A 13,415-nucleotide genomic window follows, 5' to 3' on the forward strand; every position below is an offset into this window, starting at 1 on the left:
CTCAAGAGATTAAATGTCACATCGGAAAGGCAAAGAGTGCATTATTGACTATGAGCTCTGTGTTCAAGAGCCATGACATCGCTCTAAAAACAAAAATAAGGCTCCTTAAATGTTACGTTTACTTAGTGCTTCTATACGGAGTAGAAACGTGGACATTGAAGACAAGAACTCTATCGAAACTTCAAGCTTTTGAGCTATGGTTGTACAGAAGGATCCTGAAGATACCATGGACAGACAAAGTCACCAATGAAGAAGTACTACGGAGGATGAGCACAACCGCAGATTTAGTCAACATCGTGAAGGGCCGTAAGCTGCAGTACTTGGGACATATAATGAGAAATCAAGGCAGATACGAACTACTCCAGTGCATTTTACAAGGAAAATTGAAGGAAAAAGGGCCCCAGGACGAAGAAGAAGAATATCCTGGCTTGCTAACCTGAGAGGATGGTATAGAAAGACCTCAACACAACTATTCCGTATAACAACCAACGAAGCCATCATAGCCAGAATGATCGCCAACGTTCGGAACGGACAGGCACCCTAAGAAGAAGTTGTACATGTACATAGCAACGTCAATCCTTAGTAGTCAATACATTCTCTCCTATATCCTTTTTTGTATATGGGTACTATTAGTGACCCTTTCCAATCTTTCGGGATGTCTTCATTTTCCCATATTTTATTCATTATTTTTAGTAATATCGTGAAGGGCCGTAAGCTGCAGTACTTGGGACATATAATGAGAAATCAAGGCAGATACGAACTACTCCAGTGCATTTTACAAGGTAAAATTGAAGGAAAAAGGGCCCCAGGACGAAGAAGAATATCCTGGCTTGCTAACCTGAGAGGATGGTATAGAAAGACCTCAAAACAACTATTCCGTATAACAACCAACGAAGCCATCATAGCCAGAATGATCGCCAACGTTCGGAACGGACAGGCACCCTAAGAAGAAGTTGTAGATGTACATAGCAATGTCAATCCTTAGTAGTCAATACATTCTCTCCTATATCCTTTTTTGTATATGGGTACTATTAGTGACCCTTTCCAATCTTTCGGGATGTCTTCATTTTCCCATATTTTATTCATTATTTTTAGTAATATTTGTTCTCCATTTTTTCCTATGTTTTTTTTATAATTTTTGCTGTTATTCTATCCACTTCAGGTACTTTTCCACATTTCATCGATTTTGTTGCTTATTCTAGTTCTTCCTCGTTTATTGAGTTTTCTGTGTTATCTTTCAATATGTCATTTTATTCTTCATTAATATCGTCTTGGTTTATATCCGTTAATGGTTCTTCAAAGTTTTGTTTCCATCTTTTAATTATTTGTTTTGTTTCTATTATCACTTCTCCATTTTTATCTTTGATGATATATATTTTACGCTTTTGGCTGTTTACTAACTTAAAAACTGCTTAGAATGTAAGAAAATTATGTATAGAGTTAATTTTCTGTTTTTTGCCACTTGTTTTTCACTACCTACTGTTTCAGATCATTAGGAATGCGCTGCTTGTTTGGTAAATCACCATCAAGTAAAGTGATGTCTAGGAAAAATATTATGAAAAATAATAACACAATACAATATACACTTACCGGCACAAAATTCCGCCACCCAAAATTTTTTATTAAGTTTGACATTTTATAACTTTATTATTTGTACTCCGATTTTCAAGATTCTTGTATCAGTTTATAGGTACATATTTTCATGTCATTTGTTATGATTCTGGTAACAACAATTTTTAGCTTAGATGCCACTATAGGGGGGTGAATAGAGGCGTTGTATTTTCTCCTAACTTTAAAAAATTCTGTCGAAAAATTGGATGGCTGATTTTGTTACATACTCCTTTTATATTATCCTGGAAGTATTCCTAAGATTTTGTGTTTTGAATTATACGAATATCTCTTTTTTTAAGCTGTAAATAAAAACACTGCTTTGAAGGTTTACTTAATTAAAAATATCAAACGCACTAAAATTAACAACACAAAACAAAATTACCAACAAAACAAAAAAATGTAATAGCGGGTATGTCCACCTCTTGCAACAACGACTGCTCGCATTATGTTTGACATCGAATAAAGATGTGTTATCCTTGCCTGGGGAATAGCTCGGTATTCCTCTACAGGGGCCATAACTGTACCAAATTTTCTGGAGGCCTAGGAGACGGCAAATAGCTATTTTTAATTCGTCCCATAAATGCTCAATAGGATTGAGATCTGGGCTGCATGCGGACCATTCTAAGCTTATCAATCTAACTTATATTTAAGATATTTATGTTTATGAGTCAATCGGTGTTTTTATTTACAAAAAATTGTACAGCTGCTACAAGAAAATAGATATTCGGATAATTCAAAAAGCAAAATCTAAGGAACATCTCCAGGATAATACAAACGGAGTATGTAACGAAATCAGTCCTCCAATTCTTCTACAGATTTTTTTAAAATTAGAAGAAAATGCAACGCTTCCATTCACCCCCTTATATTGCCATCTAAGCAAAAAAATTTTGTTACCGAAATAATAACAAACGACACCAAAACATGTACCTATAAACTGATACAAGAATCTTGAAAATCGGAGTACAAATACTAAATTTTGTGCCGGTGAATGTATTTTAATATAAATAGTTTTTTCAAGTATATTTCAAAACTGATAGTAAAAGTTGTTGATCATATTATTATCAAATATTATATTTTAGGCTGGAAAGTTTCCGTTGAGCAGCAACTCTCAAATCTCCATCTAACAAAAATAATAAAAGGCACTACTGAATCAGTTGGCCCTATTTATGAGAATATCCGTTCGACAGCGCTAAGTATATACGACCAGTACTTAGGAGAGAAGATTGAACAAAGAGTACAAATAAAACCCGCACTTATACAGGCACTACACTTCAAGATTCGTAATCTCAATGAGACGCCTTCGGAAACCTGGTTTGATGGAGTTTTAGAAGCTACGTACGAGAAGCTGGAAAGTAAACATCTACCGCTGTTTAAAAAGAACAAATGTTATGTTAAATTGTTACAAGAACTTGATCTCCTCCAACAACCGAACTCTGAAGACGATGTAATTAGTATTAATAGGTAAGGGTTGAAAAAAAATCTTAATATACAGGAGTCGTCCAATTGTAATCAAAGGGTCTCGCCGGTTAAGATAGTGAAAAATGCTCCCAGCGATATTCCAAAATCCAAAAATAAAAATACCATGCTGTTCCACATCAAAAAGTATTCGACCAAAAAAAATTTTAGACCCCTAGCTCGACCCATAACCCCCCAAAAAATTCAAACGTGTTTTTTCGTTTTTTGGCAATATTTTCCGTTCTGATCATCGTAGAAACTTCTTTTTTCTTTTATTATGTAGTATTTTCTATGGCCTATATAGCATATTATTTTTTTTTCAAAATTTTTGGAGCAAAATTCAATTTTTTTTTTTTGAAATTTAAACTTTTGTTTTAAAAAAATTTAGGCCGAACAAAATGCAAAAAAATATATTATTTATTGGGTGACAAATTATCTCCTTGATTATTTTTCAGATGTTATAGGTGGGGCATCATGGCCAAATTAACGAAGAATCATTTTTCGGTAATTTCTGTAATCGTGTTGACTCCTGATTCAATTTTAAACTGATTCTCTTCCCTATTTTCCTTCAAGTACATCCCAAAAAAGATCAAAAAATGTTGAAACCCCTAGACCTGAACATAAGCACAAAAAAATCGAAACGTAATATTTCGTTTTTGAAGATATCTTCGGTTCTAATCATCGTAGAAACTTCTTTTTTCTTTTAATTTGTAGGTCTTTTTATTACCTACATGTTATTTTTTACAAAAAATTTATCGCAAAATTCAAATTTTTCAACATTATTGAAATTTTTATAGAGGATGTTTCTAAATAAGTGTGACAAACTATAAGAGGTACTTCTACATGAAAAATAATGTCTTTAGTATAAAGTCTTTTTTCATCGACCATCTTCAGCAGTAAACCTGAATTTAAATTGATTCCTCATAATCAGATTAATTAAAGATGAACGCAAAAATCATTAGATGGAATATCTTATTGTAATAAGATATTTGTATAACTAGACCCAAACCCAGACATCCAAAGTGAAAGTTATCCTCCAACACCAAATTATTCTATATGGTCCACATAATGTTCAGAAAAAAGTCACACCATTTTGAGCGTTGGGTTTGGGGGGGGAGAGGGGGGGAGAAATCGGTAAATTCGTAGTTTTTTACGTTTTTCGTAAATGTTTTTAAAACTATACGATTTAGTATCAACAACCTTCTATACAAAAATGTTCTACATTAAATTTGAAATAAAAAAGGCCCTATGCATAATCCTTCTACAATGAACGGTTTCAAAGTTACTGAGGTAGTAGTAGTAATTGGTCCAAAAAAAGGCCTAAGCTAAAAATCAAAAGTAAAAGTTTTCCTCCAACACCAAATTGGTCCACATATTGTTCAGTAAAAAGTTACACCATTTTGAGCATCCGGTTTGGGGGGAGATGAGGGAGAAATCGATAAATTAATAGTTTTTTACGTTTTTCGTCAATATTTCTAAAACTATGCTTTAGCGTAAACAATGTTCTATACAAAAATGTTCTACATAAAATTTAAAAGAAATTTACCGATTTCTCCCCCCAAACCCGACGCTCAAAATGGTGTGACTTTTTTCTGAACATTATGTGGACCATATAGAACAATTTGGTGTTGGAGGATAACTTTCACTTTGGATGTCTGGGTTATGCCATCTTTTGGATCAATTCTATCATACCTACTATTGTTGGGCCAATTTTTATACCTGTTTTTCGTCTTCTTCTTGTATAAAGTAATTGGATTACGGCGCTTAGATTGCATTCTTAATTTAAATTAATTTAATTTAGACAGACAATACGAAACATAGACATGCCGGTTTATTGTATTCCTAAATTTTTTTTTCATCACTTGTGTGGCTATCAATGTAAGATTGTGATTTTTTGTATCTAACTAATGTGTTGTACCTTGTGATCTAATATGTTTGGTTCATTTGTGTGTTAATTAACTTTATTGTTATTATTGTGAGATTAAATTAGCATTCAGATTACTAAGTAAACTACCTTGTGACCACAGCTTGATAAACTTACTTTTATTGTAGCAACGAATGTCTGGAAATCACCGACCCTTTCCCCGTTGCAACTAAGAAAATGGATTTCCTAACGGTTATTGATAACCCCAAAAACATAAAACACGTCCGATCGTTGAGCGACGTAACGATGACGGTCGGAAAGAATGAATCTGAAATAAAACCACTCAATTCCAGCCAAGAAAATAAATCCCCTACAAACGAAACTGGCGCAATAAAAGAGAAAAAAGTTGACGAGAAGGCTCTTGCGAGTGGAAACTTTAATATTACTATTAACATTATTGAAACTGGTAAGGTACTTTGTTACTATTATTTTTAACATACAGACGATCGCGCCCTTCATAATTACGTAAACGAGCGTGTGACGGCAATTTGTTGCGTTAGACTTCTTAAACATTTTTTATTCCTGTTTAGAAATTTAACTATGGTTTATAAATTTTCGTGAAAAAAAAACAATATTCATTTAATTGCTACAATTTGTAGGTATAGCACTTTATTTTGAATAAAATTGACAAATAAACGTCCTCTCCGATATTTTGATTTCCTTTCACTTTTTACTCGGATTTCCAGCATAAGCAACTTATGTTATTGACGCTTGTTCTTTAAGTGCCGTCTCCCAATCGGAGGTTGGATGTCATCATCACTATCTTTACTCTATCTACCGCTTGTCTGAGGAGTTCTATAGAACTGCATTTAAACCAGTCCCCTAAAGTCCCTTAAATTCTTCAACCATGACACTCTCCTTCTTCCTATACTCCTTCCGCCTCTTATATTTCCCTATATTATCAGTCTTATCATTTCATATTGCTGTTCCCTCATTACGTGTCCCAGGAATTGTAACTTTCTTATTTTTATTGTGTTTATTATTTCGTATTCTTTGCCCATTTCTCTCAATACTTCCGTGTTCGTTTTCTAAGCATCCTTCTGTAACACCACATTTCAAATGCCTATAGCTTATTTATGTGTTCTCCCTTTAATGGCCAGCTTTCAAGTCCATATTGCAGTATCGAGAACACGTAGCATTTCAAACACGTTGCAGATAATTGTTTTCATTTTTACAAAAGCATTCTTGCTATCTCTATCCTGGCCCTTATTTCTGTTGTTTGATCATTATTGTCTGAAATCCAGGTTCCTAGGTATTTGTGGTTTATCAACTCTTTCTATCGGTACATTTCCCAAATGTATGCTTGCTTGTGTATTTTGTGTTCTTAAGTATTATCATGTATTTGGTCTTTTTTATATTCATTTTTAGTCCATATTCTTCATAGAAACTGTTTTGTTTAGTAGTAATTGGAGTTGTTCAGCAGAGCTTGCCATAATCACGGTGTCATCTGCATATCTTACATATATGTTGTTAATATTTATAGAGTTATTAACTCAGCGTCACTAATTATTACCTTACAGTCCTTATATCCACGTGTACCTTCTTGTCTTGTCATGAAATAATCTATTTGGGAGTGATTTTGTCCACTTTTGCGAAGCCGTCTGTTGAGATCCGGTCGTACTGCAGCCACTTGGCTTATTGTACATCTTCCATTCCTTTATGAAACCTATTCCAGAATTCTGGAACTCTGTACCAGCTTATACAGGTCTAGTGAGTGGGTGCCATATATATTTGGAGTCACTTCGATGTCTCCGAAAAGTGTTTGCCGCCTCCGATCCAATGCCTCACAGTCATGCAAGATATGGTTGACTGTTTCAGATTCTCTGTTACAGAGTCGGCAGCTCAAGTCTCCATGAAACAGCCTCATTGTATGCAGGTGACCCTTAACTGGCGCATGCCCAGTGAGGACACCTGAGAATCTGAGCTGATTCGTGCTTGTTTTCAGTTTCAGCAGTAATTCTGCCCTACTAGCACATGTCCGTCCGATATACATCTTGCCATGTGTTTGACCGGGAATGACGTTATTAATCCGAGCATATCATCTCCAGCTTTATTTCTAATTCCAAAGCCTCCTTATCCGTGTACAGCTCCCGGAGCGAACCATGGCCGGTGAGAGAAATCCTGTCTGTGTAGAGATTGTAGAGTTTAGGTGGGCGAACGACCGTCCACAGCGTTTCTCATCGGCCATGGTTCGTTCCTGGAGCCGTGTTTCTTCTTATATCTTAGATTGGCCCATATGTGTATTAAAATCACCTATTATCAGTGGTTGGCACCAGGGGGGGTTTTTGGGTTATATTCCCCCATTTTAATGTACTTTGAGCGCTATACGCCAAACACCATTATCATTTCATACCCCACAGAGACCTTCCAGTAGTTGTAACCCCCCTTAGGATCATCCTGGTTACTCCGTTGCCTATTATGACTTTCTCTTCTGATGGTCACTTAGGGTCGATTTCTCATACCTGCGGTAATCTATGGTTCAGTTGAACCAGGTTCACCGGTGAACTTCGGTTTTGTTTGGAATGCATTTCTCATTGCACGTTTATGTCAGTGCACGTTCTACAGCTTTCGAGAAATGCCAATAGATGGCAAAAGGTAAAAAACTGTCGCCATTTTGAACTACCTATTTTATGCTGTTTTTGAATAAAGTTAAATGTAAGTATTTATAGTCAAATAGTAATTTTAATAATTATAAATAAATGTTATAAAAACAAAAATAATGTTATCTTTTATCGTTAAGCTTAATATAATAAAATAGATTATATTTATATTATTACAGCGTTTCGTGTTAATACAACGCATGCGTAATCCATGAAATCATCTGAACTGGGTTCAGAAATCTTTGAACGGCCGAATTCCAGCGTTCAAGCATCGTTCAAGTTTACAACTGCCATCGGTTGAACGTGAATTGAGAAAGAGGATTTTGACTTTAAACTGACGTTCACTAAAAGTTCAGGTTAAACTGGAGTTGAACTCGATATGAGAAATTGGCCCTTAGTATGTCTCATATACACACAAACAGTATCATTATACATCTTCTATATTGTTTCAAAATAGTTTCTTTCTAGGTATCGTATGCGAAAAAGGTAAAACTTTTGGAATATACGCTATGAGAGTTTCTCAATCCTATGATACTGGGTATCAAGAGGAGTGGCACATCTACAGGAGATACAGTGATTTCCACGATCTTTACTGTAAAGTGAAAGAAAAGGTATTACGCCAGTCAATGAGAGCAAAAACAGGATATGACCTCCGAATTCTATCCTATTGCATGGATTTTAATAAGATTTTGGGAATAAAGTCTACCCTATGCAGAAGTGCGCTTTTATATTGGGGGTGGTTCCTACCCTTTGTCGCGGGTGGAAATTTTTTTGGTTAAAATAACTACTGAAGTAGTTATTTTGACCAAAATAGTAGTAAAATGAACTAATTTTTTTGCACCATCTCGCTCAGTTTGAATGTAATCGACATTTAACATGAATGTTTGAATGTACTCGTTTTAAAGGCCTTTGCAAGCACTACAAAAAGTATTTGTAGCATTATACCCCTAAAATCGACCATTTCTCTGTTATTTTAAATCGAATACACTGATTTGAGCATGCACCAAAAAAATCTTATTTTGCCTACCATATCTCTTTTTGTATTATAACTGGAAGATGTATGAAGGAATGGATCTCTTTGGTTTTTCATAAGCTACAAAAATGGAGTATACAGTGATAACCGCGCTAATAACCGGCAAAATAACGCAAAAGATGGAAAACATAATATGTACATTGCGAAACAAAAAGAGATGAAACTAGTGGAGGTGGAAATTATCGTTATAATAATAATAATAGTCTCCCGTTTTATACGGCTGACGCGGCTTTGGGATTACAGCAGGGTAGTCTGCTATATCTAGGGCCTACGGTGTACAAGGAAGGTAACAGGGCCAATGCTACGCTTCAACCGCCTATTATTACCCTTGGTTTTACCCAAGGTACTCATTTTATTCAGGCTGAGTCGACCTGGGGCCTATAGACATTTTAAAAGTGTCTAGTTGTTCTTGCCGGCGCTAGGATTTGAACCCCGGCCTACCAGCACTCGAGTCAAGCATACTACCGCCTGAGCTACGTCGGGCCCCGACGTTATCGTTATAAATGTATATCTAATTAACATTACATTACATAGTTTCATACCTTTAGACGTCTGTGACAGGAGTATTTTATAAAATTCTACTGTCACAGTGCCAGTTGTCATACTCCTCTGATACGTCTAAAGGTGGGAAACTATGTAATGTAATGTTAATTTATACGCTAATAACGATAATTTCCACCTCCACTAGTTTCATCTCTTTTTGTTTCGCAATGTTAATGTTTTCCATCTTTTGCGTTATTTTGTCGGTTTTTAGCGCGCTGATCACTGTATAGTTTTTTTCGTTAAATAGAGGTGTATCACATCACTGTATAGTTTCGTTAAATAAAGGTGTTATTTTTCAATGAAATTGGCAAATTTTCAACAACGAATAACTCAAAAAGTATTGAGTTTTCAAAAAATATATATAGAATAGTTTTGGCGTAGCATTAGGTTCTATAGCCACTCGTGGTTGATTTGAGCAAAAAATTTTCCACCCCTGAGAAGCGCACATCGGCATAGGGTAGACTCTCTTTCTTGAGCTATTTCGTACTTACAGTGAAAATATCAAGTAATTGGATGCAGTAGGATGGAATTCGGAGCCAAATACCCTCACTGACTGAACTAATAATAATGATTAGAAATTGTTTACGTTACCTATACTAGTCCTTTTCAGTTTCCCGATTTATCAAAACTTTCATTTCCTGGTAAGAAAACATTTCACAATATGGATCGAGCCGTATTAGAAAGACGAATGAAGATGCTTGGTTCATACATGAACGAATTGTGTCAAACTAATCTGATATTCGCTCATCACGGCCTTAAGGATTTATTGATGACTTTTGTTGAGCAAGGTGATTATGACAAAGCAAATGGAGGACCAATATCAACTACAGTAAGGTTATATAATTAAACTACTATATTAATAACAAGTGTAACAAGTTGCATAAACTGTTTATTGTAAAATTGTTTCCTTGTGGCATGTTTACTTAATTTAGTGCTATGTGTATATGGGATTGAGCCAAAATTATTGGTGTAATGAAAATTCTTCTTCTTCTTATAATAGGCCTCTTGGCCTGTTCCTTACCGATTTTGAGCTTGTATTCGTAGCTGTGATGTTGACTGCCAGCTATCTCGCCACCTTTTAAAGGGCCTTCCTATTGGTCTCTTGCCTGTTGGCTTCGAATCCCTGGCTATACGGGCTATTCTCTCGCTGTCCATTCTCGTCAGATGCTGATTCCACTCTCGTCGTCTCTGTCTTCCCCACCGTACTATATCTTGTATATTACAGAGATCTCTTATTCTGTCGTTCGGTATTCTGTCTCTCAGTGTTTTCCCAGTTATTGACCTCAGCGTTCTCATTTCTGATGTTTTCAGTATCCTCTTGGTTTCTGCTGTGTCACATCTTGTTTCTATCGCGTACGTCATGATCGGTCTTACACATGATTTGTATATGCGTACTTTCCCTTCCAGCCTCATATCTTTGTTTCTCCAGATGACATCCCTCAGACATCCTGACACGTAATTGGCTTTATTTGCTTGCTTTCGGACGCTCTCTTTAACATCTCCATAACTACATATTTCGATTCCCAGATATTGGAATCTCGAGACTTGTTCAATTAGTTCGTTGTTAATTACTAATTTGCATCTTATGGGTTCCCTTGACACTACCAGGGATTTTGTCCTGGCCGTTGATATTTTCATGTTGTAGTTCTTCGCCACTGTATTGAAATTTTGTGCCATTCGCTGTAGGTTATCCTCGTTATCGGAGATTAAGATTGCGTCGTCAGCATGACAGAGGATTTTTATTTGTTTTTCCGCCATCTTATATCCTTTTCCAGTACCTTTAATATTTTCTATGATTTTGTCCATGACTAAATTAAAAAGCAATGGGCTCAAGCTATCCCCTTGTCTGATTCCCGAGTTAATTTCTACTTCCGATGTTAGTTCATTCTCGACTTTTATTCTGGTTTTGTTCTTCGTATTAATGTCTTTAATTATCTTTATCATCTTGTTGGGCTGATTTTTCTCCTTTAGCATCTTAGCACATCTTCCAATCTTACACAATCGAAAGCCTTAGTCAGATCTATAAAGCACGTAAATGCAGGTTTATTATATTCCAGTGCTTTCTCAGCAATTTGGTTGGCTATGAATATGGCGTCTATTGTGGACCTATTTTTCCGAAAACCTTGTTGTTCCTCACTAATTGTGTATTCTTCATTTATTTTATTGGCAAGTATTTTTGTTAAGAGTTTAAGAGTTGTGCTCAGCAAGGTGATGGTACGGTAGTTGCTAGGGTCTTTGCTGTTTCCTCTCTTGTGTATAGGTATTGTTATACTCGTCCTCCACTGGTCTGGTACACGCTGGCTACATATTATTTCTTGATAATTATTTCAATATTCAATTTCCATAATGAAAATTACATTTCTTAATTAACTGTTGTTTGATGTTCGATTTCCACACGGAAATCGTCATCAGAAAATTAAAAAGAAAATTAGGTTTGAAAATTCTGGGAAAAATCTCATAACCTGTTTTTTAGGTTATGTGTACTTTCGATACAAATGATTTTTGTCTTTTCTTTTTGATTTTCTGAGGACGATTTCCAGAGTGGAAATCGAAATGTCAAATAATAGTTAATTAAGAAATGTAATTTTCATTACACCAACAACTGTGACTCAATCCCATACAAACATATTACAGTGGAACCCCGATAAGTCGGCCTCCGATAACCCGGAAGTCCGACTAACCCGGATCGATTTTCATCAGATAAAATAAAAATGTTTTCACTTTGACTGATTTTTTTTACCAAGACATAAACAATAATGTATAAAACTGTACGTAATTTAGATGTACAGGACATAAGTATTTCATTTTTTTGGCAATTATAATTAAGTTTATCTGTAAGAGTACCGTATTTTATTAATTTTTACCATATTCTCCGGCTAACCCGGATTTTCGATAACCTGGATCGACCGCGGTCCCGATTAATCCGACTTATCGAGGTTCCACTGTAGTATATTCCGAAATTATGAGGTTTTTAAACGTTTGATAAAATAACTTAATCGCGTAATTTTTGTTTTTAAAATAACATACATGTAGGTTTTCTTTAAAGACAATCGTAATAAAAGTCCGTTTGATGTTTAACAGTTTTAATTAATAAAATAGATGACTAAATTATTGATACTATTAAATTGACGAAATGTAAAAGTGTTGTGTAATTGCGACTAAAATCTTACGTGTTCTTATTCTTACAAACAAGAAATGTATTTATAGATAATTTGCGTCTAATCAATATAATACCCGTCTCAATTCGTCTTTTTACGTCTTATTAACCCTAAGAGCACGTCTGTAGTCGCTGTGATGTTATAATCGACTGAATGTATTCGTTCTCTTTCCCTACGCTAAAACAAACCCTCTTAGGCTAATCTCCTTTTTCCTGTGAAACAACCCAATTAAAATTGGTTCAAAGCATATACCGACATCTTCCAATAACCCAAAACTACAAAAATTAGTCACTACTTCGCTACTTGTTGACCTTTAACGATCGAAAATAAACACAACGATTAGATACGCCCACACAGCTGTCCTAAGGGATGGCCGTTCGTTTCGTATTTCTACTAATAATCAAGGAAAATTTATATACAGGGAAATTTAAAATATAAGGTAAACTATTTACAATCCTACATTCGGCCACCCTGTTCGAATTCGACCCGAATTCCGTTTAGTTACCTATCCGCGACTTCATGTACTCTGCACACGTTGAAGTGCTTTGATGGTATCCAGATTTCTTTACCTCGTAACTGTCATTTGGATTCACTTATACTACCACGTACGGTCCTAAATATTTCTTCTGCAGTTTGAGTCCTCCACCAAACTGTGTTCTCTTGATTGCCACTAAGTTCTCCTTTTTGTACATTCTTGGCCTTTTTCTTCGTAGATCATATCTGCGTCTATTTTCCTCTTGAATTTTGACTAACTGACGTCGACTCTCGTTTCTCAGCATCTCTCTATCTTCATCAAATTGTTTAATTATCTCCTGTTCTATAATCTCCTTCATCCTCAGATCTTCTTTGTTCTTCATCTTCGTTCCGAACAGTACTTCGAACGGCGTCGACTTTATGCTTCTTTGTTCGCAATAGTCTTCGAATTGCTTCGCCGTAAATACGGTACCTCTGTCAGATATTATACGGAGCGGATTTCCGAAATCCTTTTGATGGCTCTTCATGCATTCTATAACTTATTTCTTGCTTCCAAGTATACATTTAACGCAATTCCCTATGCAGTGCTCCATTTTTCTCTAAGATTTGGAATGTAA

The 13,415-nt window shown here is 35.5% G+C and overlaps 1 protein-coding gene across 2 annotated transcripts in view; it reads left to right on the top strand.

The window, feature by feature from the left end:
* The window catches only part of LOC114339787 (sorting nexin-13), a 236,149-nt gene that overhangs the window by 125,368 nt on the left and 97,366 nt on the right, over nucleotides 1–13,415 (top strand). For both annotated transcript variants that reach the window (XM_028290473.2, XM_028290474.2), the window contains 4 exons: nucleotides 2,691–3,072; nucleotides 5,119–5,396; nucleotides 8,059–8,201; nucleotides 9,777–9,995. In XM_028290473.2, the coding sequence (XP_028146274.2) occupies nucleotides 2,691–3,072; nucleotides 5,119–5,396; nucleotides 8,059–8,201; nucleotides 9,777–9,995 (1,022 nt within the window). The remainder of the gene's footprint in view (nucleotides 1–2,690; nucleotides 3,073–5,118; nucleotides 5,397–8,058; nucleotides 8,202–9,776; nucleotides 9,996–13,415) is intronic.

Source organism: Diabrotica virgifera, chromosome 4 (genome assembly GCF_917563875.1).
Source record: "Diabrotica virgifera virgifera chromosome 4, PGI_DIABVI_V3a".
NCBI classification, from domain to species: Eukaryota; Metazoa; Arthropoda; class Insecta; order Coleoptera; family Chrysomelidae; genus Diabrotica; species Diabrotica virgifera.